This window comes from Diabrotica undecimpunctata, chromosome 8 (genome assembly GCF_040954645.1).
Source record: "Diabrotica undecimpunctata isolate CICGRU chromosome 8, icDiaUnde3, whole genome shotgun sequence".
Lineage (NCBI taxonomy): Eukaryota > Metazoa > Arthropoda > Insecta > Coleoptera > Chrysomelidae > Diabrotica > Diabrotica undecimpunctata.
The window spans coordinates 135422589-135449212 of record NC_092810.1 but is presented as its reverse complement, the minus strand read 5'-3'; the positions used below and the strand labels follow the sequence as shown (position 1 = coordinate 135449212).

General features: G+C 33.7%; 1 protein-coding gene across 5 annotated transcripts in view; it reads left to right on the top strand.

Moving 5' to 3' along the window:
- LOC140448063 (ras-related protein Rap-2b) overlaps positions 1–26624 on the top strand; it is a 431656-nt gene that overhangs the window by 287474 nt on the left and 117558 nt on the right. For all 5 annotated transcript variants that reach the window (XM_072541113.1, XM_072541116.1, XM_072541115.1 and 2 more), the window contains exon 2: positions 9974–10098. In XM_072541113.1, the coding sequence (XP_072397214.1) occupies positions 10007–10098 (92 nt within the window). In that variant the 5' untranslated portion in view covers positions 9974–10006. The remainder of the gene's footprint in view (positions 1–9973; positions 10099–26624) is intronic.

Genomic DNA, 26624 nt, shown 5'->3' with positions numbered 1-26624 from the left:
CAAATTTTATGGCGTGCGATAATAAGGACAATACCACCAATATAACGTTATAGCTATTGCAAAATTGAAGCTTTACTTTATTCTTACGCTTTTCCCTATAACGATATTATGTAAACTGTTGAGTCCTTAGACAAGGAAAGAGAGGGGACGCGTAATCGTATGGAATTGACTGAAGCCAAACCGGCACCAGTAAGGTTGCCAGGTCATATTTTATTTCTTCAGTAGATTGAGAATAATGGATAATAATAGTAATATTAGGATAATAATAATAATAGAATATTTTCAAAATTTATAATTGAACACTGACATAATGATCACATTTTGAACATGATTTTATCATTACATAGTTTTTAGTAGATCGATATAGTGTTTCAGTAAATCAGTAAATTGAAGTTGAAATCAGTAGATCTACTGAAAAATCAGTAGACCTGGTAAGCCTGTATAGGTAGTACTGGGCAACATACAGGCACCAAAACATGGTGGTCACATTGAAACTGTTTTCGAAGGTTTATTAAATGAGTGTTACCTGTTCTCTATCTTTCCTTGTCTAGGGTTGAGTCTATTTGAATTCTTAAAGCACCAACTTGAAGAGAAATCAAATTAAATCATTTAACATTTTAGCATAATAATTTATGTTAAATATTGTAAAATAGGTTTACAAATGTACTTTGATTTTAAGCTTATAACCATTTACAATAACTCAGATGCTTCAAAATATTATAGAAAGTTAATTATTTTATAGAAATACCTTGTACTACTACGCTTAGAACCCAAGCTAACCTTTTTTATTTCTAGATTTTGCTTTTTCAAAAACTAAATTCATAAATTTAAATTTATAAAAGTCGCAATATCTCTGGTTCAAATCAACGAAAGCAATTAACGTTTTTTTTAATTTGTCGTACTTCGTTGCCCAGATTATAAAAATTCATTTAGTTAACTTATGAATTGAAGACCTTATTGCAACATAATGATAAGATACGAAATAAGAAAGCTGAGATATTAAGGTTTAAAGTTATAAAAATATTTCTACGAATTTTGCACTCTAGGATGTACCAAAAAATAGAACAACAACTTGGTGACACACAGTTTGGATTCCGCAATAACCTTGGAACAAGAACTATTTAGTATTCAAGTTATGGTACAGAGATGCAGAGATATCGGACATCCAGTTTATATGTGTTTTATTGCCTTTGAGAAGACCTTTGATCAAGTAAAACATACTGAAATGATAGCCATTCTTCAGCAGGTAGGTATTAATGATAAAGACCTACGTATTATTAAAAATCTTTACTGGTATAAACGTGCAAACATCAGGATTGGCCGGGACACTTCTGAAGAGCTTCAAATACGAAGAGGAGTAAGGCAGGGCTGCATTTTGTCCCCGTTACTATTTAACATCTATTCTGAGTTCGTTTTCAATAAAGCAGTGGATAATGTTCAATGTGGTATAAAAATGAATGGCGTCAATATTAATAATTTGAGATATGCGGATGACACAGTGCTAATTGCAACCAATTACGAAGAACTTCAACATCTAATTAATAGGATTACCACAACGTATGACGAATATGGCCTTAAGCTAAACACCGCAAAGACAAAGGTGATGGTCGTCAGTAAAACGCCAATACAACCGGAAGTGGTAACAGCTTATGGTGAACAACTGGAGAGAACTAACAGTATCACTTACCTTGGTTGTAATCTAAATGAGAACTGGGACATGAGCAAAGAAATTAGAATACGGATAGAGAAGGCCAGAACTGCATTCTTTAAGATAAAGAAACTGTTATGTGAAAACAAGATTACTTTAAGTCTGAAAATTAAATTAGTGAGATGTTATGTGTTCTCTACTCTTTTGTATGGTGTCGAAGTTTGGACTTTCACGGATACACTTCCCAAGAAACTGGAAGCCTTTGAAATCTGGGTGTATCGGAGAATCCTACAAATAAGTTGGGTGGATAGAGTTCGCAACGAAGTTGTTTTGCATCGGATGGGAAAAGTTACGGAAGTCGTCAAAACAGCTAAAAATCGCAAACTTGAATATTTTGGCCATGTTATGCGCCACCCAAAAAGATATAATATACTTTATTTAATAATACCAGGCAAGGTAGACGAAAGAAGAGGGCCAGATCCAAGAAGAACGTCATGGCTTAGAAACCTGAGAGATTGGTTTAACAGATCCTCTGCATCTCTTTTCCGAGCTGCCGTCAACAAAATTTCTTTAGCCAATTTGATAGCCAACGCTCGATAATCGAGCTCGGCACATGAAGAAGAAGAAGACCTGTAATCTCATAGTGCCCATTAGAAGAGAGGCTTTTAAGATTCAAAAGATTAAAACTGATGTTATCCCTGATATATTTACCTACACCTATATGAGACTTCACCGTCTTGCAAAAGTACTAGAGCTATATACTGCTAGACAGTATATAGCTCATCAGGTATAAGCCAGTGCTTATTAAGACACAAACAATCAGCTAAAGCATCATTGACCAGTACTTAAAAAACAAGAAAGGATTTACGCAATGAATAAGCAGTTACAATGAATGATCTGTAAATTACTTTTTCCTTTATAAATATTTTTTAAAGAGAATCTAGTCACATTGGTATCCTCCTCTTTACAAAGAACTTTGATACTACTGCATCCTTTGGCCAAACATCTTTGTTCCAGGCTCTCCAGATTTTCTTGATTATTAGTGCTCCTCATGAAATTCTATGCTTCTGGAATTTTTTATGTATGCCCCATACATTCAACTTTAAAAAATAACACAACTACCATTTTACGTAAGTCATCAGGGGTAGTTTGTGGTTTAACACGTGTGACATGCAGAGACACAAATTTTGGTTAAATGACAGTATCTGCCGATTTATAATCATCATTTTCTACAATTAAATATTAACGCCTACTTTTACCACGATTTTGAGTCAAACACTCATTTCCCTCAATTGCATCATCAGTTTCTTCTAAATTTTTATCTGTAGTTTTATCTAATGGCACTTTTGTAAACAGACTGTTTATACGAAGAGTTACTAAAAGACTATTTGGATTAAATTCAGATAATTAGTTCAAAAAATGTCATTTTACTAAAACCATTCACAAAAAAACACAACAAAAAAATTTGTTTCAAAACCGTAACAATACATTCATTTGTGGATCTATTTTTCGTAGTTCAAGGAGAACAAAATTCATTTTTGGTGTGAAAGAAATGGTGGGTGCACATATTATAGATAAAAGAAATATTACAGCGTTGCATTTGAAATAAAAGTTTAAAATTTTAACCATTCTATCCATTATTTTTTTGTGTAGGTAATAACGTCATACCGTCAAATAGTTATGTCACTGATTATAAATTTATGTCGAAACGTATTACTGGAGGTCTGAGTAACATTTTAGTTTAAATATGTTCAGCATTTTCAGAGATGTACAAACTAAAAAATTGGTATACCCTATAGTAAAAATAGTAGTTGTACATATCCATTGATTTATTTTTTATTTTCTGTTCTCTCATGTTACCTAGAATAAATTCGTTTTCGTAGTTTTAATAGTCTTTCTTAACCGATTCCTGATTCTCTTTCTAAAAGCTTGTGTACACATAATATTTAGTAAGTCGATGACTTTGTCACGTTTAGCCTTGACATTGACCTATATAAACATCTTTTATTTATCTTCAGCAGCTCGGATTCCATTATTGTTCGAATTGCAGGGTCGCCTTCATATCCTTAGGGGTTCCAGTTTATTACTCGGTGTTTAATTACTGGGTATTTAATTAGAATAATTGATGTTTACCTTGCATAGGTATAGCAAAGACATCAAATTAATAGCCATAATTTGTATAAAATTCTGTCTTAGATCGTTGTTCCATTTGCAGAAAAGGCGAACTTTCTTGTTTATGCTTTTGGTAATTTTGTAAGTTTAATAATTAATTTTTCTAAATTAAACTTGCAGAACGGTTATATAACTAACGATTAAAATTATTACGATAGTTTCATGAGATTTGTCCCATATAGAAAGGAAACAATTATCGTAATAATATTTAAAAAAAACGGGTGTGGTAGTCCAGTGGGCCTGCCGGTAAAAGTTATACTTCTATACACGCGTTCGTCGTTACAAATCTATATGGGAGTCAATCTGCACAATCATTACATATGTAATGCTATAGGTAATAGAGAGCAGAAAGAGAAAAAGAATTAGGTATACAGGTATATGGTGCATCGTTTGCTGTATATAAACATTTGACCTGTAATAGGAGTATAGTAAGTAAATAAAGGATTGAATCAATATTTTAATAAAAATATATATTTTTATTTTCATATATGTATAAAAGGAGTTGAATGCAAAAAAAATTTTTTACACATACTCTGCAGTAAAATTCATTGTTAATTTTGTTATTAATATAAAAATACATTACACTGCCACATAATTCAATATTATAATACAATACAAATTAAAATGCAATATTCATAAGGATTTAAAAATGACAATATACATAACTTACGCATATGTTCAATTTACCATGATAATAATAATAATAAAAAAATAATAATATTAATAAATATTAAATATGTTTACAAAAGGAACATTTTTATTCTGGAGAGAGAAAATATATCTTCTGTCTCTCTCTTACCTATATCTTACATATGTAATGATTTTGTCGATTCACTCAATATATACGAATACACACAAATTTCCAACGTCGAACGCCCGTATAGAAGTATAACTTCAAAAAATGTTTGTGGAAGATAAAAATAAAAAACCAACAACTCGGATTATGTTGTAAATTTTCATTTTATTTTAAAATTTAACATTTTTGCATATATTACATATATTTAATAAGACTAACGTGGAGTTTTTAAATATTTCAAAAATAAAAAAGGAAATTCATATTGGGATTCGAACTCACATACATACATCGACACTAACGTATTTCAAAATTGACAGTTATGCAGTGATTTATTGTAATTATTATTTTGAAATCTAATAATGAAATAATTATGGACATTTAATAAATAATACAAAACATATCACATAAATAATAATATTAATATATATTATATTATATATATATAATATTATATATTATATACAAAAGGAACATTTATATTCCCGATAGAGAAAGAGAGAGATAATATATCTTCTGTCTCTCTCTTACTCATATCATATATAGGGTAAGAGCACCAGTTATTGGCCTCTTAAGGAGAGCACGTCCATATATCTATGAAATGTTTTGTCACTGTGGCCTATTGTAACTATTTTTAACACCATGGAATTTTATTATTATTTCTACATATTGCAAAATTTTATTACGTTAATATTTCATGTGTGAAAATATTTTATATGTGTTCTTTTGTAAACGTGCAAATGAACCAGTTATTGGCCACCCTGTTCCAGTTATTGACACCATATGTGTTAGTGATTGGCCATCATTTTTTAAAGAGATATTTTACCAAATAATTCGTAAGTTAAAATAGATAGATAGGTAGGTGTTTGGGTAAGCAAGGATTTTGTGATGAATGTGGACACAAAAAAAGACACATGTCAAAGTAAACTTTTATTTTTTATTTTGGCAAGATTCGCAAACATATACTTGATCTGTGTCGCCATAGAATCTTGTTATGCAAGTTACATGATATGTTCTAAGACACATTTGGCATCTAATGCCTTCTTTACACTCTGTAATATTTAGTACACATATATAACACGCACCTTTAGTAACTTTTTGGTTTTTAAAATGTGATGGAATGTTTGATACCAAGTTTTATTTTTAAAACGCGGAAGAACGTTTGATAACAAGTTTCGATTTTCAAAGTCTGAAGGAATATTTGATAATAAATTATCAGATAGAATTGTAATTTTTGTTGAGGACTGATCTGTATTATCATCAAATAATTTCCGTTTGGGTGCAATTTTTTTCTCAGGGCTTGGAGATTTAGTGTGGGCGAGAAATATTTGCGGAGATAATCTCAAATTCACTTCTGGTGTAGGTGAATGGTTGAAAATGTCAATATTATCTTGGTTATTTACAGAGCTTGATGATTTTGTGTGAGAATGAGATTCTTGTATAGGAACTTTGACAAATTCAGGTAGTGGTGGCTCAAAAACCTCAATATTGTTACTTCTACTTTCCTGGTTTAGAGGAGAAAACACTTTCAATGCATTTTTATCTTTTTTTGATATTTTTCAATGATAATGTGAACTTTTACACCTTTTTTTAATTTTGTTGAGGTCATTTCTATGGGTTGTCTACTTTGCTCTTCAGACTTAAAAGTTTTAGCTAATTTTTTGGGATTTTTATTATTCGAGCTTTTTATTTTTTTTTTGATTTTCCTTAATACTCTGTTTTTCTTTTCTTTCAAGTTTCCTCTGTTCCTTTTTACGCCCCTCTTCTAATTTTTTTTTCCATTTTTCTTTTTCTATTTTTCTTCTATCTGATGAAGTTAGAACAAATGGAAGCTTTTGAGTTTCCTTCTTTCCTTTTCGTACTAGAGTATCTGGTCATATTAAGTAAGTCACAATAGATTTATTTGTAGCATTTACAGATATATTTTCAGAAATGTTTAGGGATTTCTCGGGTTTTTTGACCTTTTTTAACCGTTTTCGTCAAACTTGATTCAGCTTGATTTGTATATTCTTGTATTCTTTGCATGTTGAAAATTTCATTCTCAGGTACCATCAAGGTTTCGTTCTCGATTTTAGGAATGTTTACAATTTCAGTATCATCTATTATTACAGGTATATCATTTATATCGAAAATTACTTCACTTGTATCTAAAAATTTTACTTTTTCGTCTAAAATATTTTCTTGTTCGTCGTTTGTAGAAATTTTTACCGATGCTAAAAAGATTTGTTTCAATATTTGGTAATCATCAGATTGAGTTTTACAATTATTTCGACAAAGCTCTTTAATTTTGTCATTGCCAACTATTTCACAAAATTATTTATAAGAAATTGTTGTATTTGGATCAATAAGTGTTGGTCATTGTGCTTATTCAGATTATCTTCAGTTTCAAATTCTTTCCTAAGATATTTTGAATAGTCAAGAGCAGAAGAATTCCAAGGAAATATACCGCATGCCCTAAACCCACTTCTGATAACATCTGGATTTAACCTATCTATAGCAGATTTTAAAACAGGGGCAAACTGTACTTTCGTTAACACTTTTTGGGGGTTGTCTCTCCTAAACTGAAGCACAGCTTTGTTCCAAAAAGTTTTTAGAGGCTTAAATGCAGCCACATCCGCTGGTTGCAATAATCTCGTGGCATTAGGATATAAAGCTACAAAAATAATTTTTAAATCTGTGCAAAGTTGACTTGTCTGTATAGTTTAATGGGTTTTATGCCCATCAACAAAAAGTATCACCGGACGTGTAATATTATTTCGATCTAAATAAGGGTTAAATATATTATTTCCAATATATTCATAAAAGTTTTTGTTGTCCATCCAACCATTTTCAGTTAAACCAACACCCCACGAATTCGGCACAGCACTTAGTATATCATTTGGCAATCTTTTATGGGGATAAATTATCATAGGAGGTAAAATATTGCCTATTGCAGAAAATGTGAACATAACTGTTAAGTTAACCTTTGGGTTATGTTCAATTTCATAGACGTTTCTGGAACCCTTCATAGCCAAAACTTTTTATTTTTGGGACATAGATAAAAACATGTCTCGTTACCATTGAAGATTCTTGTTGGGTCTTGAAGAACGTCTGAAAGTCCTTTTTTATTTAGATAAGATTTTATGTTGTCAAACTATTTGGTAATATCCCTTTGGTTAATGTTTGAACTTGCTGATGTCACTCCCTCTGAAGTCCTTAGCGAAATGTTGGGATTGCGCTTTAGAAATGCTGATAGCCATGTTCTACCTGGTCTATTTTCAACAAATGGATTAACTCTAGGGTTACTCTCTAAAAATGATTTAACGGAGTCCTTAATGTCGTCAACACGAACAGGAAATCCTCTATTTTGACAATGAAAAATCCAGAGTTTCAGTTGTTCCTCTTCATCCTTCGAAAGAAATGGATCTGGTCCATGGGTTATCTTGTAATGTAATTTTTCACTTTTCCGGTAACTTATAGTGGCTCTGGGAATATTAAAAATTCTTGAGGCTTCTCGCTCACTCATACCATTTTTAATTAACTCTAACGCTTTTTTAACATCGTCTTCGGAATACTTTTTTTTTATAATTGTTTTCAGTTTTAGATCGTTTTGGCATATTTTCTAATTTATGTTAATTAGTTATTGGCCACATATAAAACACTAGTTATTAACATATGTCAATCACTAGATTCTTACAAAATCTAATGTTTGAGTTATTGGCCATCTAGGCCAATAACTGATACATTGATAATTTCATGTATTAGTAGTTGGCCACCTTAAAATTTACGTTATTTGTATAAATAACGTTATATTCGTTATGCAGTTTGGAACAGGACATACACTATATTCTCACAAAAACATAAAATATAAAGTAGAAAGTAAATTGCAGTATATAGTACTTACCGACCAACACAAGTTTCTATAGGTAAATAACAAAATTTCGGTTGCAAACTAGCGGCACAGAACAGTGTCTCATTCAACATCGAATACTGACTAAAATTTAATGGTTACCTTGAAACTAGATGTGTCATACTCTAGAAGACATGTTGCCAAACTTTAAAAAAGTAGTTAGAATTAACAAAATACCAACATTTTCCTAATTCTAATCAAAACATATTAGTAGGCCAATAACTAGTACATGGCCAACAACTGGTGCATTTACCCTATGTACAGCCGGAAAAATGAAAGATTACCCATGATGGATCATATCAATCACTTATTTTGTATTTGCTGTCTTTTTCTATAAATAACAAATGTTTGTTATAGAAAAGACAGCAAATATAAAATAAGTGATTGATATGATCGTTTATGGGTAATCTTTCATTTTTCCAACTGGAATGATTACACCGATTTAAACAAAGCCTTAAAAAGGCTTGTTTCAAAGAAAACATGCCTTAGCCAAGCTAAAAAAACTTACAAACGTACAAAATAATATAAATGCAAAAAAAACATAGCCTCTACCAGCCTCTAAATTCTTGTGGCAGCCGTAGCTCAGTGGCTATGTTACTGGCTTAACAAGCTGGAGGGCCTGGGTTCGGATCCCGGCACCGACAAAAATTTCTAATTTAACTGAGCTGCCACCGTGCTTCGGAGGGCACGTAAAGCCGTCGGTCCCGGCTACGAAAGTAGTTGTTAGGTCATGTTAGGGGCGCTTGCGCGACCTGAAAACCTTAACACTAGACCTTAGCCAGAAGGTTACACGAACTTTACTTTTTTTTTCTAAATTCTTAAAGCAAAAAAGAAATTCAGGCACAAAACTGACACTGTTATGTTAAATAATGTTAGAAAACAGTTTTATTTGAGATTAGGATGTTGCCAAGACGTTCGCGGTGAACATTTTGAACACCTACTTTATTAACATTCATAGTTCTCTTTCGTGTTCTACATTTTATTACGTTTTGCATTACATTTTAGTTTTTGATTGTATTGTAGCGAATTTCGGTAACTACATGATTTTAATTTATTTTATCTTAATTAATCTTAATAAACTTGAAAGCGACAACATTGTTGAATGGATAATGAAAAGAAATTTCAAACGATATATCACAAGCCTATTTTAAAAATATATACATATATACTTCCTATTTTAAAAATTGGGGGTTGTACCTATCATTCTAAGGGGGTTGAAGGTAGGGGTTGCATTTTTACGTTAAAGAATGTCAAGTTATAATTTAAATTTGACATGTTTCGGGATTTTTTATAAATATGTACAGTAACCTAAATAATGAATTTATTCCATTTGGCTTTTACACACTGTACTTATAGAATCACAACAATTCATTTATATAAAAATATGTAACAAGTTTTTAAAAAATAATAATTGTTGTAATATCTTAATGTGCATTCAATACAATAAACTAAAAATCTATATTTTTTTCAGTAAAGTCTGGCGTCAAAACAGCAGAAAGGTTTGATGAAGAGCAGACACCAATTTCGCAGGCGTTTCAGCTTGCAACCTTCGTTTCTGAAAGAGGAGCCTGAAGAAGATAGACATCATTCGTCGAGGTAAATACTGAATATTTTATGAATGTCTTTACGTATTTATGATTTCTTGTTATTGTATATATAATGGCATTAATATATTGCCGAAATTTAGAATATTATAAAAGATATTCTTGAAAAGGGATCCTTACGGCATCTCAATTTTTTAAATGTCTCTTGAGAAAAATACCAAAGACATTGTAAAATAAAAATACTTGACAATATAATGACAACTAATTTTAATTATTTTTATATTTTCTAACAAATTGGCATCTTATTTAGTCCAGTCAGGTTATACGAAAAAAAGGCTTAACCTTTCATGGTGAGCTACCCCATAAATTTTATTATTTTAATCTTTAGGTCAATAGAAGTATAAATTTAAAATCGAGACTGGATTTTGCAGCCGCGTTATCCACCATCCTTAATTTAAAGGAGAATCGTTTTTGCTCAATATTTCCTCCATTTTCAACTTTGCGACAAAAATGGTAAAGAATTTAGATCTATTCAGAGTTCGTATTCAATAAAGTGTTATCTATCTATCTATCTATATAAGGATTTTTACAGCTGTCGCCGCCTTCCTTCTTTCAGCCAACGTCTCGAGTCCTTTCTGTTCTGCCATTCTCCATCTCTGAGGTCTCGTCTTTCCATGGCCTCGTCCACTTCATCCTTCCATGATCTTCGGGGTCTACCTCTTTTCCTCCTTCCTACTGGGCTCCAATTCGAAATCTTTGCTATCCACCTTGTATGATCTGTTCTTCTCACATGTCCATACCAAATTAAACGTTTTTCTTCGATGCAACTAAGTATGTCTTGTTCTACTGCCATTCTTCGTTTTATCTCCTCATTTCTGATGCGATCCATTTTTGTCACTCTGCAGCTTCTTCTCATGAACTCCATTTCAGTTGCTGTGATTTTGGACCTGTTTCGGTTATTTATTACCCAATTCTCTGCTCCATAGGTCATTATACTGCGTACCAAGGTGTTATAAATTCTCTTCTTTGTATTTCTGGTAATCTGTCTATCTTACAGTACCCCGTTCATTTGTTTAATACATGTTCTTGTCTGTGCTAATCTGCTGGTTATCTCTTGATCGGTGGTTCCATTTTTCGAGAGTATAACCATTTCCAAGTTTCTCGCTGGTTCTTGCTCTGTTGTTAAATATTCGGTCTTTTCTAGATTTATTTGAAGTTCATTTTTTGTGTATTCCTTTTCTAATTTTCGGAGCATATAGCACAGATCTTCTTCATCTTGAGCCGTTACCACTTGGTCATCTGCAAAGCTTAATGTGTACAAGTAGTTGTCCCGGATTGGCATTCCCATCCCTTCACATTTTCTTCTCCATGGTTTTAATATTTGTTCGAGGAATATCTTAAACAGTGTCGGAGATGTAGAGCATCCCTGCAATAAGCCTTTTGTGGTCCTAAATTAGTTGGAGTATTTATTGCCGGTTTTAACTCTTACCTTGTTGTTGCTGTAAAGGTTTTTTACGGCTTCTATTAACCTCCGAGTTATTCCGATTTCCTTCATCGTGTTCTATAGTTGTTTTCTGGGGACCTTGCCATACGCCTTTTTTAAATCTATGAATGCCATGTGTACTGGTCTATTTTTTGGCATTTTTTTTCCAATAATTATTTATTGGAGTGTATATATGTGGTCTATGCAAGATCTTCCTGCCGTGAACCCCGCCTGATCTTCTCCGATTTTATTTGAGATAGATTTTTCCAGTTTTTCTTTCAGTATTTTTCCATATAACCTGCCCATACATGCTATCACACTGATGCCTCTGTAGTTCCTGCATTTCTTCTCATCACCCTTTTTATGTATCGAGGTTATATATGATTTGGACCATTCATCTGGTATTTCGTTCAGGTTTATAGCGTTACTGAACATTTCGTGAATAATTTCTGTGTAGTTTGTCCGTTCCGTACTTAATTAGTTCATTAACGATTCCTCCTGTTCCCCCTGATTTTTGTTCTTTAAAGTCTTTATGGCATTCTTAACTTCGATTAATGTTATCTCGTTAATAAAGCGTTAATATTGCTAATTTGAGGTATACCGATGACAAAATGTTAACTGCAAATAGTTACTTAGAACTTCGTCATCTGATTAGCAGGATTACCACACCATGTGATAAATATGGACTGAAAGTAAACACCACAAAGACAAAGGTGAGAGTTGTTAATAAAACGCCAATAAAACCAGAAGTGATAACAGCTTATGGAGAATAACTGGAGAAAACCAACAGTATCACGTATCTTGGTTATAATCTAAATAAAAACTGAGACATGAGCAAAAAAGTAAGAATACGTATAGAAAAGACCAGAGCTGCATTTTTTACGATAAAGAAAATCTTATGTAAAAACAATATCATTTTCAGACTGAAAATAAGATTTGTGTAAGATGTTATGTGTATTCTTTTATATGAAGTCGAAAATGGAATTTTAATGAATATACTTCTCAGAAAACTAGAAGCTTTTGAAATCTGGATATAACAGAAAGTTGGATAGATGAAGTTTATAACAACATTGTTTTGCAGCGAATGGGAGAAGTTACGAAAATCGTCAAAATGCATTCCTGGGTACAAGAATTCCAACACAATATCACAACCTGGTCAACGCCAGCTAGCGTGAGGGCTTGTTTTACTTTCTCTTCGCTCTGAGTACGTCCAATTCGGCGACTCGGTGCTCGATAATGTGGACCGTTCGTGTCAGGGTTTTGAGGTTTTTTAAATTTTTTTTGGATGGCTTTCGCCTTTTTTGTTAATATTTTATCCTGTTTTTGGTGGCCTAAGCCATTTTTTAGGTTCTTTAACATATTTTAACATGTTTTTTAAACGATGTTTGAAAAATAAAGCATTATTAATAAACATTGCCCAATGCCATGAGTTGTCTTCTTTGATGGAGCTACGAACTTATCTAGTATTTATATATTATCCAGGATTTGTTGCTTTGGTCGTTTGCGCTTCCATCAATGAACCGCATTTTACCTTATTATTTCTCGCAATATCGAACTTGGGTGGTTTTCTCGCTCAGCGAACCCAACTCTGGCTTTTTCACCATTGTGTCGACATCCCTTACTTGTGGTAGTTCTCTGACTGCTTGTATTCTCTTTTTGCTAATATTTCATAGACGTCTCCATGCGAGAGATCCATATGTCATGGGCAGTATGTTGCTGTTTATCAATTTTAATTTTGTTTTTTCTGGTTTTTGTTTTTTGCATAGTTTGACCTGCGAGTATTCTTATTGTAGTTCTAGCTATTGCTGCTTTCTGTATTGCTGTCTACTTGCTTAAATGCTAGTACTTGGTCCATTGTAACTCTTAGGTATTTAGCATCTCTTTTCCATTTAATAAAATTGTTTTGCACCATCAGCTATTCCTCTGATTTCTCTCTTCTCTTTTTGAAGATGAATGCTTGTATTTTTTTAGAGTTAATGGCTATTGTTCATTGGATAGTTCATTGTTGTCCAATCTGTTTGTAGATTGATGACCGCTATATCTATGTTTCTATGTTCAGCCGCAATCGCTGTGTCGTTTTTATAAATGCTGGGATGAAGATCAGTCTCTTCATGGCTCCACTGTGTTCATAGCCTTTCATTTTGTATATCAGTTCTTAATGCCAGACTCTGTTGAAGGCTTTGCTTACATCCAGGAAGGCCGCTCCTGTGTACTGCTTATTGTTAAATCTGGTTGTCATCTATTCTGTTGTTCTAAGTACCTGTAGCTCGCTTGTAGATTCGGTACTGGTATAATCTGCTCTAAATACAAACTAAGCTTCTGGGATTAGTCCAAGGGTGTCTGTTTCAGATTGGAGTCTGCTGAGTATGATTTTTTCCACAATCTTGATGACTTCTGTATAGCTTATCGGCTTATAATTTTGTGGGAACGTGTTGTCGTTTCCTGGCTTTGGTATGTTAAAAATAGTATTTCTTTCGCTGATAGATACTTTAGAGCTTCTGTTTGTAATTTTAAACTAGGTGCTTTCCCCGGTGAACTGTTTTTAATGAGTTCATTTATTTCCTATATAGATGGAAAAGTGATATCCTCGTTTGATTCTTCGGGCATTTCTTGTTGTTTCTCGACTTCTTCGATCTTGTCTTCGTCTGGGTGATAATTTAGCGTATACTCTCTAAGAGAATCCTTCTCATCACCTCGGGTTTTTACTCAATGGAGTAGATAATTCCATTCTCGCTGTGTAGTGGCGGTATGTGTTTTTTGTAGTTTCTCAATATTCTTTGTTATTTTCAAATATATTGCATATGTGGGCCTTGTTCTTCCATTTGGCATGCGATGTATAGTTACTGAGATATTTTGATTGCTTAACTTACACCTATGCTCAACTAGCCCCGCCTTACTCTACGCAAATATTTTTTTGCATACAAAATATAAAATGAATCTCTGATAAATCAATTTGTTTTCAGATATTCCGGGTTTAAAACAAAAAATATTAATTATTCAAACGAACACCCCATAATTTTATGGAGTGTTCGTTTGAATAATTTTGGGTGTAATTTTAAATGTACGCTCGTCAAAGTATTAAGAGGAATTAAAATTAGAATCAGCTATTGTTCTAGCCACCGGTCCAGACAATATCAATGTCGAAATACTTAAACTAATTGCAGATAACGAAAGTAAAAGCCTAGATTTAATATTAGCACTATTCAATAAGATATATGACACAGGCAAAATACCAACAGACTAGCTAAAACCAACATTCGTAGCATTACCAAAAAAATCGAATTCCCCACAATGCGATGATTATCGAATATTAAGCTTGATGTCTCATGTCCTTAAAACTTTTCTCAGAATTATCCATACACGAATTTACGAAATGCGAGTTCCAGATGAGTGATACTCAATTCGGATTTCGAAACGGACTGGAAACACGAGAGGCTCTTTTTGCTTTAAATGTGTTAACGCAACGATGCAGAGACATGAATGTAGATGTATATGCATGTTTTATTGACTATCGAAAAGCATTTGACTGCGTTAACCATCAAAAGATGATCGAAATTCTGAGAACAACTGGAGTTGACGAACAAGACTTGCGAATTATCTCAGAACTATACTGGCACCAAACGGCAACAATTAAAATAGAGCACACAACATCCTAAGACATACAAATCCGACGAGGAGTGAGACAGGGTTGCGTCTTATCACCGCTACTCTTTAATTTGTAATCGGAGTCTATATTCAGAGTAGTATTAGACGAGGTCCAAGGCGGAATTAAGATTAACGGAATCAGCATAGACAACATCAGATATGCTAATGATACCGTCTTAATAGCAAGCAACGCACAAGAACTACAAAATATAATAAATGCGGTAGTTCACCACAGCGAAATGTTCGGTTTACATCTAAACGTTTCCAAAACTAAAACTTTAGTATTTTTAAAGACACCAATAAACGTACAGGTGTATGCCAAGGGTCAAATAATAGAACAGGTAAATTCCATAAAATATTTGGGAACAAATATCAATAGTCAGTGTAATCCAAAAAAATAAATCCTATCACGAATCAAACAAGCATGGAAAACATTCATGAGCATGAAAACATTTTTTACAAGATCAGACCTTAGTCTACAGCTTAGAAACCGAATGATCAGATGTTTCGTTTTTTCTGTCTTACTGTATGGCTGTGAAAGTTGGACAATGGACTCTGAAATAGAAAAAATAATAAATGCCTTTGAGATGTATATATACAGACGAATGTTGAGGATTCCATGGGTACAAAGAGTTACTAATGTTGAGGTACTTCGTCGCATGTGTAAACAAAAAGAATTACTAAGAATAATCAAAGAGAGAAAAATGCAATACTTGGGTCATGTGTTGAGATGCGAAAGATATGAATTACTTCAAGTTATACTAGAAGGAAAAGTACAGAGCAAAAGATCAGTAGGAAGACGCCAGAACTCGTTACTGAAAGACCTGAGGAGATGGTTCGACCGCTCATCCGCAGAGATCTTTCGCGCCGCAGTTTCCAAAACTACAATTGCCATTTGGATCGCCAACCTTCGAAAGGAGACGGCGCAATTAGAAGAAGATTGTTGTAGACTCTATTAAAATACATATTTTGTTTCAGCCGCCCTTGCTGTAAACTTCCTTAAAATTTTAATTTATTACACCGTTTCAATTGCTAAAAGATTATTATAGTAGTCTTTTCGTTTCGGTTTCGGGCAAAGCACAATATGTCTAAAAACGTAGGTCACACGTACCAACAATATATTAGGGTAATATGCATTTAATTTGCATTATTCGTTGCCAATATCTACAGAAACTAACCTAACCTAACTTAAAGAAAAAAAATATGGAGTTTAGCAATATTAAAGCTAAGTTATAAAATTAGAGGTGGATAATCAGCAGAATATTTAGGATTACTAATAGGTCGTAGTACTATCTATCTAAGAGACTTATTAATATTTAGCTCAGCGAAGTGCTATAATTCGAGGTGTGAAATTACATAGAATTACTTATTGAGCTAAACACAAAAGAATTTACCTTCTATAACTTCTTACTAATCAATGTTAATTTAAATAACGATCTTTCGATGGTCTGATTGCATAAATTCTAATGAGCGATTATGTCTTTACGGTAATATATGCAGTAATTTTAATTATGAAAATTACTGTAATTTAACTATAATTTGCATTTTGATTACAAAATGAATAAATTTGTTTCTATTGAGTTACTAGAGCAATAAATACAATGCAGATTCCTATAATATATTCGATCCAATTATGTTGCCTACAATTATGCTTTATTTGATAAATTTGAATTTGATTTATTTCATTTTTAGCACAATTGTCCTAAAAAGTTAGTCTGAGCTAATAATTTTCTTTATTATAAAAATCATTTTTGATAATAAAATTTGTCGCTAATTTTTTATTTATTATGTATACGAGACTAGTAATTTTTTTATTTTTCTTTCCCTTTTGAATCAGTTATTAAGGAGCTGATATGTTGTCTCGTTGTTCGACTGTCAGCCCTTCGTCTGTCTAATAACTCTTAAAATAATGTTAAAACTTTAAAATTAAATGTAAGAATGAAACCCATTAAAGTGTTTAACTTCAAAATCTTCACCAGAGCTCAATTAGGATATGGAGTTTTTAGATATGCCCAATTACCACTACCAATTCCGGTTATAGAAAGTTGACTCAAACTTCCATATTTTAAATTTAACGCCCTGTACATTATTACAGATTTCGACTGGATATTTCTTGAGACTACTTCTTTTAATACAATATACCTACATTATACCGAGTGTTTTACGAGATATGACCAATTTTATTTTGAAACAGTGTTCGATTTGATACCATGTATCTTTATTAAAAATAAAATTAAAACTTTATAAAATGGTCTTTTTTCAGGCAAAGTTGCATTCTAAATTTAAATATTACAGCATTTTTAGCAAAAAGATACCCAAGCCAATTTCATTTTGCTACTGATTTTTGGGAGTAAGGACTCGGATTTATGTATTCATTGTCCCAAGTATACATACTCGTCTACTGCCTTGAATGTAGTGTTGTTTATTATTACATCTTTGACATATACTAGATCATTCTAAATAGTTTTTAAGTTCATTTTTAGGCCAACTTCATTGCTAGCTGGATTTAGGTCGCTTATAAGTTCTTGTTGTTTTGCAGGATCATTAGTGATCAGAACGATATTGTCTGAAAATTATATTAAAGATGAAAGACAAACAAAGTTCCTATTTAGCTCCGATATCACCTAATAATAAGTGATATTAGTGCTTAATTGGAACTTTGTTTGTCTTCCATCTTGGAAAAAACATTGTTTGCCCTGTTTCTTACACTAAAGTTTTTAACATTTCTGTTCTTTAAACTTTTTTTTAACTTTTACAAAACTGACTTAGTTATGTTTTTGATAACTTAAACTCAACGTTTTGTATTTTTTAAACTGTATGGTTAATGAATTAAGCTATTTTTTCACTTTGTAAGATGAAAGGATTTATGAACATTCCATTTCGGTTCGCAATTCCGATTCAATTTTAGCTCTAGGTCAACACTATCTTTATACAGGTCACAAAATTGATTTTGAAAACTCCAGAACCATAGCCCCCATCCGCTTCTATAAAGCAAAAATTATCCTCCGAGAAACCATAGAAATTTAAAATGGCCAAATTGCCTCAATAAAAGAGATAACGGCATCTGATTACCCTAGACATGGAGACCTCTTATAAAGAAAATATCGTCTGCTCGACGCTCCAATCAAAATCTTGCCGTCAGAAATATTCGCGCCAACCTTTGCTCCCACCCTTGCGCCAATCCACGCGCCAACCCCCACACCAACATCCATCCACACCACGTCACTATCGACGTTATACATGAACCGTCCGCAACTTAAATTTATTTATATGTTTAATTATTATATATTATTTATTTATATTTATCAATTTACTAATGTTTGTATTTTGAGAACGATGTTCGAGTTCCGAAGTGGAAATTGAAACGTACAATAAACGTACTTTAACCTTTAATTGTGGCTTATTCCCATTTAAATAATAATTACTCAAACATGCCACAAGAAAATAGCTTTAGAACAATATTTATAATTTATGGTTTTTTCTCAACCAGATATTTGATAAATACTTAAAATATGAAGTATATAATTAGTTGCATCCCTTATGTATAACATAATTAGTCTTGTAGTTTAGGGCTAAAAAGCTAAAAGCATATTTTTACAGCCCCCTTTATACTAACGAGAAGATAATTTAATTGTATCATGGCTTACACAAAACAAAATAAACAAACCACTTAATCATTAAAAATCGTTTACTAATATCTACCAGAATTTTACTTTCATTAATTGGTAACATTACAACGTTGGAAATGCTCCCACACAGACTCCTACACAATTTAGAAGAAAATGAAAGAGAATAAATAAGTAACAACAGAAATTTTAAAGCAAAAAATTGGAAAGATTAAGACCTCTCAATAGCAATAGGCGGGTGGCTTTTGTGAAAAAAGATCTATTTCATACCCACACGCTGAAACTTGTTTTAATCGATAGATTAAAACAAGTTGCTATGTTCGAAAATTTACCGAAAATGTTCTATGGAAACCTATTTATTTATAACAGTTTTTAAACAAATTATAAAAAATTGCGTTTTTGGCTTTAAAATCACTTTTTTTTTAATTTGGATTTTTTATAAGACGATATATTTTCGTAAAATGCCTCCTTTAAGAAAAAAAACCAATTTTAGCGTTTTTCGAGCTCATTTTTCAATAGTTTGGACATTGAATTAAAAAAAAAACAAAAAATATGAGATAAAAGTTTAATTCAGATAATATTGAGCTATTTCCCTCTTTTCTATATGCACCAATATCTAAAATCAAAAATTTACAATGGGCATCAACTAATGTGAGCAAAACTATTGAAAAATAATCCTTGTAGGTAAAAAATAGTGATCCACTTTTCCTAGGACAGAAAATGCGGTTATGTTTTTATCAACTCCTAGTTGTTATAAAAATTCTGAGAATTGAGATTCCAGAATTTTTACTCCACTGACTAATTGTATACAAATATGTTAAAATCATTAAAAATCCCCCATTTCTAAAAAAGCCTCCATAATAGCCATATTAAAACCAGAAAAGGCAAATGATCAGCTCCAAAACTACCGATTGCACTGCTGAGATGTGTCTATAAACTGTTGGAACGCTTAATCTACAACAGACTTAGTAGAAACATATTTGAATTGATACCACCGTTGCTTTCATTGTCCTATCAGCTGCATACGATACTGTCTGGAAACAAAGACTAATCTGCAAACTAATCCATGCCATCCCGTATCAAAAGGTAACTAAACTCATTGATAACATGCTCACCGACAGACCTTTTTAAAGTCACAATGGGTAACTTTAAAAGTAAAAAAATGAAGCTCAGCAATGGACTGCCACAGGGATCTGTTTTGGCACCCTTACTGTTTAATTTATACATCGCGGACCTACCTGAGACAACTTCGCAGAAATTTGCAGAATAATGCCCAAGCCAACAAAAACTCTCCGTTTACTTTGAAAACAGACTTGCTCACTCATAACTTGACACCAAAATATCTTGGAGTGACTCTGGATAGAATATTGCATTTTTAAGAACACCTACAAAGAAAAGCAGCAAAATTGAAAACGCGAAATAATATAGTCCAAAAGCTATGTGGCACCATATGGGGATCCTTAGCCTCCGTACTCAGATCATCCGCTCCCCGGTATGGCTTAATAGCAAACACACGAGTCACATTCCACGGCCAGAACTGCGAAGAAGTCATTCTCTTCTCAGAGAATATTTAATAATCAAGGCTAACCATCAACTACCCATGGACCATGATAAGCTTGATATCGAAATAAACAGACTGCGCTCCAGATATCCTCCATTACCAAGAGCCAACTCGTTACATCAGGAACATTTCAACCTTACCATCGCTTGGAGAAGACAATGGGAGAGCGACTCACCACAGGAAGCACACCAAATGGCCTGTATCTGTCAGAGACCACCAGGCTTTGAACTGACCCGCAATACATGGACAACGCTAAACAGAATAAGAACAAGCAGCGCAGCGCACACACACACACACACACACGCAGTGATCAACCCTGCCCCTAGGAACATGTGTATACCAATGTAAGAATGGGATCCACATGTCCGAAGATCAAACCGGTCACACTTCGCTAGTCGAAGTGGTACCTATCTGACCCCCAGGCTTTTCCACCACCCCTCCTCATCGTGTGACTTACGTGAGGAGGCTTATGATCTGAAATTTACTTAAGATGCCCTGGGTAATAGGACATCCTCGGTTTTTAGTGAATGTGGTTATGCCACCTAACTGTAGGGGTAGCCACATCTAGGCTTTTCTCCCTATTTACTTTACTGACTCTACTGATTTTACTCTAGCTTTACGTCGGGACTTGAGTCCCTAAAAAAAAGAAAAAAGAGCGTGTGTTCCGATCATAGAGCCATCAGCCTGAGCTGATGACTCTATGTCCGGAAAAGAGTGTGCTCGGTCACTCAGCCGCCGATTTGGCAAAATAAATTTTGTTCTCCTCGCCGGCTGAGCACCCGAGAGGGGTCCGGCCACCAAGCCCATGTATGCCGCACATGACCTCAGTGCTCGGATTTCGCGAGTAGATCTTTCATTCGATCTGCCTTAAGGGTCTAGTCCGCGGAGCGGTATATAGAAGGCCTGACGGGCCCCTTCTATATTTGCTATATAAGGTAAATTAACGTTAAACGGTTTAATGAAAAATATGAATATATCAATATGAATTTACGTTATTTAATCAGAAAACACTTTTTTTTGTGGACTTCCTTGTGGCTTCGGGACTATAAAATGCCTGGGCATTTCTTCAACAATTCTTTCCTTTTTTCCTTAATCCTATTTGTGTGCGTGTATTGGGGTGTGCATTCACAAGTGTATAATGCTCTCACACACCCCGGTGTATATTGGACTTATAATTACCTAAAAACCTAAAAACCTAAAAAGAAAAGCGTACCCTCTCGCCAGAATTTTTTTGGTGTGTTTTCTGATTGACTGCATTTCTTTGTTCGTTCTTATTACAACCATCTCATTCTTTATTTATTCGTTCGGGTTCTCACTATATCGAGCTATCTGTTGTTTTGGTCTTCTGTGTACCGTCCTTATGTTTTCATTGTAGTTAGTCAGCTCTCTTAACATTCTGCTTGGGTGGTTTCTTAGTCCATGGAAAATTTCATATGCTCTCTCGTCTAGCGTGCGTAGGATTCTTGTTTGTCCTGAGTCTCTATATACGTATCTCAAGGGTACGTACCTTGGTATCTTAAAGCCATCTCTGACTATTTGATTCTGAGTGGTCTGTATCTTTTTCCTGTTTGTTTTACAGGTGTGTCCCCACGCTGCGGATGCATATGTTAGGACTGGCAGGATAATACTATTAGCAACCCTGATTTTGGTTTTAAATCGTAGTTTACTTTTCCTTCCTATAAGTGTTGAGAGCTGACTTTTCAACGCTTTGGCTTTGTGTACTTGCTGATTGATGTGCTCAGTGAACGTTAGCTTCTTGTCTAGATGTACCCCTAGGTATTTAGCCTGGTTGGTCCAGTCTACTCGGGTGTTTTCGATTGTAATTTCGCGATTTGGTACACTTCTTCTGTGACTAAACATTACAGCCTGTGTTTTGTCTGGATTTAGGGCTATTTTCCATTTTATGCACCATCTTTGGAATCTGTTTAGTGCTCTTTGCAGATGATTAGCTGCATGATCCGGGTTTCTCCAACTAACAGCTATTGCTGTGTCGTCAGCGTAAAGACTCAACAGAGAGCCTGGCTCTTTTGGCGTGTCGGCTGTATAGATGGTGTACAGGTAAGGCGACAGCACCGCTCCCTGAGGCACACCCGCCTCCAGGGTCCCAACTTTGGATAGGGTTGCCCCTATTCGAACTATAAACCTTCTGTTGGCAAGATATGACGCAAGGAGGCATATCATCGCCTCACTGTAACCAAATTCATTCATTTTATAGATGAGTCCATGGTGCCAGACTCTGTCGAAGGCTTTGCTGACGTCCAGAAAAGCTGTAGCTGTGTACATTTTTTCATTAAATTCTTGTTTTTTTACCTCAAAGTTACAGCTAATTTGTTCTAAGAAATTGGAATTTTACACTATTTGTGAATAGTTTCTTCAAATCTACATAAATGAGATTTAATACAAAATCAAATTGTTCTTTATTGAGTTTAAAAAAGCTTTGGAAGTTTTTATCATCGATTATGATGAGTTTTAATGAGTATGCTGTAATAGCCTTCTGGGCTTCCTAATTTCTGTATTCTTAATTTGTACAAAGTATTGTTAGGAAGTGCATTGCACGGAATAGAACTAATAGATGCAGTAGAATAGTACAGTAAAATTTCAAATATAAAAATAGATGTTGCATACCTTTGCATTGTAAAACAGTACAATAGACATATGCGAAGCGTAGATACGGATAATGCAATAATGGGTTTTTACAAATCTCCACATAAAGCTTAATAATGGTACTTTTCAATTTTTGCCTATATTGTAGACATATGTGTGACAAATGCTTGGTTGTTGTACAGAATATACTGTAAAGCTTTGAACACAAAGTTCTTTCTTTCTTTCTTTCTTTCTCCCCTTCCTTTTACCCTAACAGGGTGTCGGATTTGGGCTAGCTATTTTAATTTCCATTTACCCACCTCTTCCATTTTTTTCTGTTTCCTGCCATTATTTTCAATTCCTCGAGTGATTTTTGTTTAAGTTTTCCCGCCTCTACTACTTGCTGTATCCATTTTTTTCTTGGTCTGCCTCTTTTTCTTTTTCCGATGTTTTTTGCTTCATAAATTTTTCTTGTTATTCTATTGGATTGCATCCTCATCAGATGCCCATACCAGTTCATTTGTCTCTTTGCTATTGAACACAAAGTTCATGCCTCTAAAGAAATTTAGATTGGACATTGCAAAAGCATTATGTCAAGTTGGAAATGGTTTCAGAAGAGGAAGACCAAGTTTGTGCCAGGGTGGTTTTCCAAAAATAAGGTCTCAAAGTATTGCATCAAAAAAAAAGAGTCGTCTAAAGTGTCAAAAATGTGATGCAAGGCTCTGTCTCACTGAGGAGAGAAACTGGTTCAAAGCCTTTCATCAAAACAAAAAATTGTAAACTTTGATTTTTTTTTGTCACCGTGGTAGAATTAAACGGAATTTTTTCAGCAAATTAGGATGGCGATATTGCTAAAATTTAGAGCATATTAAGTCTTGTAATTACGTCCAATCCGAAGGACCACCCACTGGCGTGGGAAATAAGAACACAAGCAGTTCAAACAATACGTAATTTAATAATTGAATGGTACTACAACTAAGTTAATATCTAGCCAAAGTTTTAGCGCAAGTTTCTTATTGAAATAGCCCCGATCACTGTCTATACACTGGTCCACGACACACTACAAACACAAACACTGATACAGATTAAATATTATTACTAACTATCATGATTATTCATGATTTACTAACTATCACTTCAACTAAGGACGTTTTCTTATATACTGACAATACAATATACTGACTTAAAATTCCGATTTTCAATACCTGACTATTGCAAGAGATTTTCGAGCGACGGGGGACAACTTCGATAGTTCTATACAGAGGTAGGTAAAAAACCGGCCTTTTCAATCCTTGCCTAACAGAGAAATTTTTTAAATACATTTTCGACTTTCATGAGAATTTACCTAGGTAGAAGTTAAGAATTGTAAGTTAATTGCTACCACTGGCCCACTGGCGTAGCAACACATTTCTTACAGAAATACAGAAATTTATCCACACCGTATAGTTGTAATAATAAAAATTTTATGTAGTGCCCGATGAAGGTTATAATATACAATGTTATCGTATGTCTACATGTACCGATAAAGGATTAAGACTACCATGTAACCAATGATTGTAATTCTGATTATACAAACTCCAGTGAATTGTAAAAATTAATAAACAGTCAAACTCATTCAAATAATGAAGGTAATGCAAGTTTAAAATAATATTTCACTACGGAATTTAATTCTATGAAAAAAAAAAGTATCGTTTGTGGTAAAATATCTACAATTGTAAAACGCATATGTTAGTATAGGAAGAATTATACTATTTATTAATCTAATTTTTGTTTTCAATCTAAGTTTGCTTTTTCCTCCTGCTAGGCCTCTTATTAATGCTCTTGCCATGTTGGGTTTTTGTACTGTAGCTTCTACATGTTTGCTAAACGTTAATCCTTTGTCCATGATTACTCCGAGGTATTTTGCTTCACTTTTCCACTCGATGGGATTGTCTTGCACAGTTACCTGTTCTTCTGGTTGTTGGTGCCTCTTTTTGAAAAGTACAGCCTGTGTCTTTTCGGAGTTTATAGCGATTTTCCATTTTAAACTCCATTCTTCTATGTCGTCTAGCGCTGTTTGTAAGTTATTTACCGCTCTGTCTACATTTCTGTGTTTGGCCGCTATCGCTGTGTCGTCGGCTTAGAGGCTTAGTAGTGTACCTGGTGTTCTAGGTATGTCTGCTGTGTATATCGTGTACAGTAGAGGTGACAGTACCGCTCCCTGTGCCACTCCAGCCTCCGGTTCCCGAGTTCGGATAGAACTTGTCCTATCGGGACTCTGAAACTACGATTGCTTAAGTACGAAGAGATTAGTCTTGTCATTGCTCCGCTGTAACCGTATCGTCTCATTTTGTAGATCAGTCCTTTATGCCAGACTCTGTCGAAAGCTTTGCTTACATCTAGGAAGACAGCTCCTGTGAATTGTTTGTCATTAAATCCAGCTGCTATGTACTCTGTTAATCTGAGTACTTGTAGCTCACTGGAGTGTTCTGATCTAAAACCGAATTGGGCTTCGGGTATTATATCTAATCTGTCTGTTTCAGCTTGGAGTCTGATGAGTATTATTCTCTCTACAATCTTGCTGATTGCAGGTAGTAAGCTTATTGGCCTGTAGTTTTGCGGGAATGTGCTGTTTTTTCCGGGCTTTGGTAACATTATGACATGAGCCTCTTTCCATCTGTTTGGGAATTTCTTGAATCTTAGCATCGCGTTGATAATATTTGTTAGATATACTATGGCTCTCGCTGGTAAGTATTTTAGAGCCCTGTTCGTTATTTGATCGGGACCAGGTGCTTTTTTCGGCGATCTATTTTTAATTAGCTCGTTTATCTCCTCCGGTGATGTAGGAGGGATGATTTCGTTCGAGTTTTCGGGTCTTCCTCTTTATCTTTCGACTTCTTCTATGTGTAACAACACATCTCTTACTAACATAAATACGATACTGTGTCCCAAATGTAAACCATAATTATTAAATAAAAATTATTTATTCTTTAAAGTTTCTTTTATTTTCAAATTGTCTTTTAATGTTTTCAGTGTTCATATAATTTCTTATTCGGATTACAATTGTATTTCATCCAAGATGTCTTTCCTTTTTCGTTTCTCTCGTTACATTTCATTTTCAATAAATATATTTCGTATAACCTTAAATTTACAGTACGTTACCTAATGCATAAAAGGGTTACATAAAAAAAGATTTCTTCGGCATTCAAAATTTAGCCGTTGTTTCTCAGTTGACTAGTCACCAACCTTTTGTGATAAATCGGAATTTTTGAGGTCGCGCATTCAACAGTTGAAAACTAAATTTCGTTCTCTCTCTCTCTCTCTCTCTCTTCAATTTCGTTCAAACACAGCTTCTGCACTTTCGAATTTGACAAGCGTAAAAATCACATTAGGCTTTTATTTCTACTTGAATAATTTATTTTTAAAGAATGAGTGTAACTGTTCTTAAAAGCTTCAACTTACTTTATTTTTATTAATTCGAAAATTGTTTTTGATGTTCTTTCAGAATGATGTCATAAATAGAAAGAATTTTTTTGTACGACTTTATATTTTTGATACTCCCTTTTTAATATTTAATAGACATATTATAATATACAGGATGATCGATTAGTGTGATAAAGCTCAGTAGGTCCGCTATAATAATAGATAGCAATAAAAGGTAATAACGAAAATAGTAGGCGAGTTTGAGGTTCACATTACAA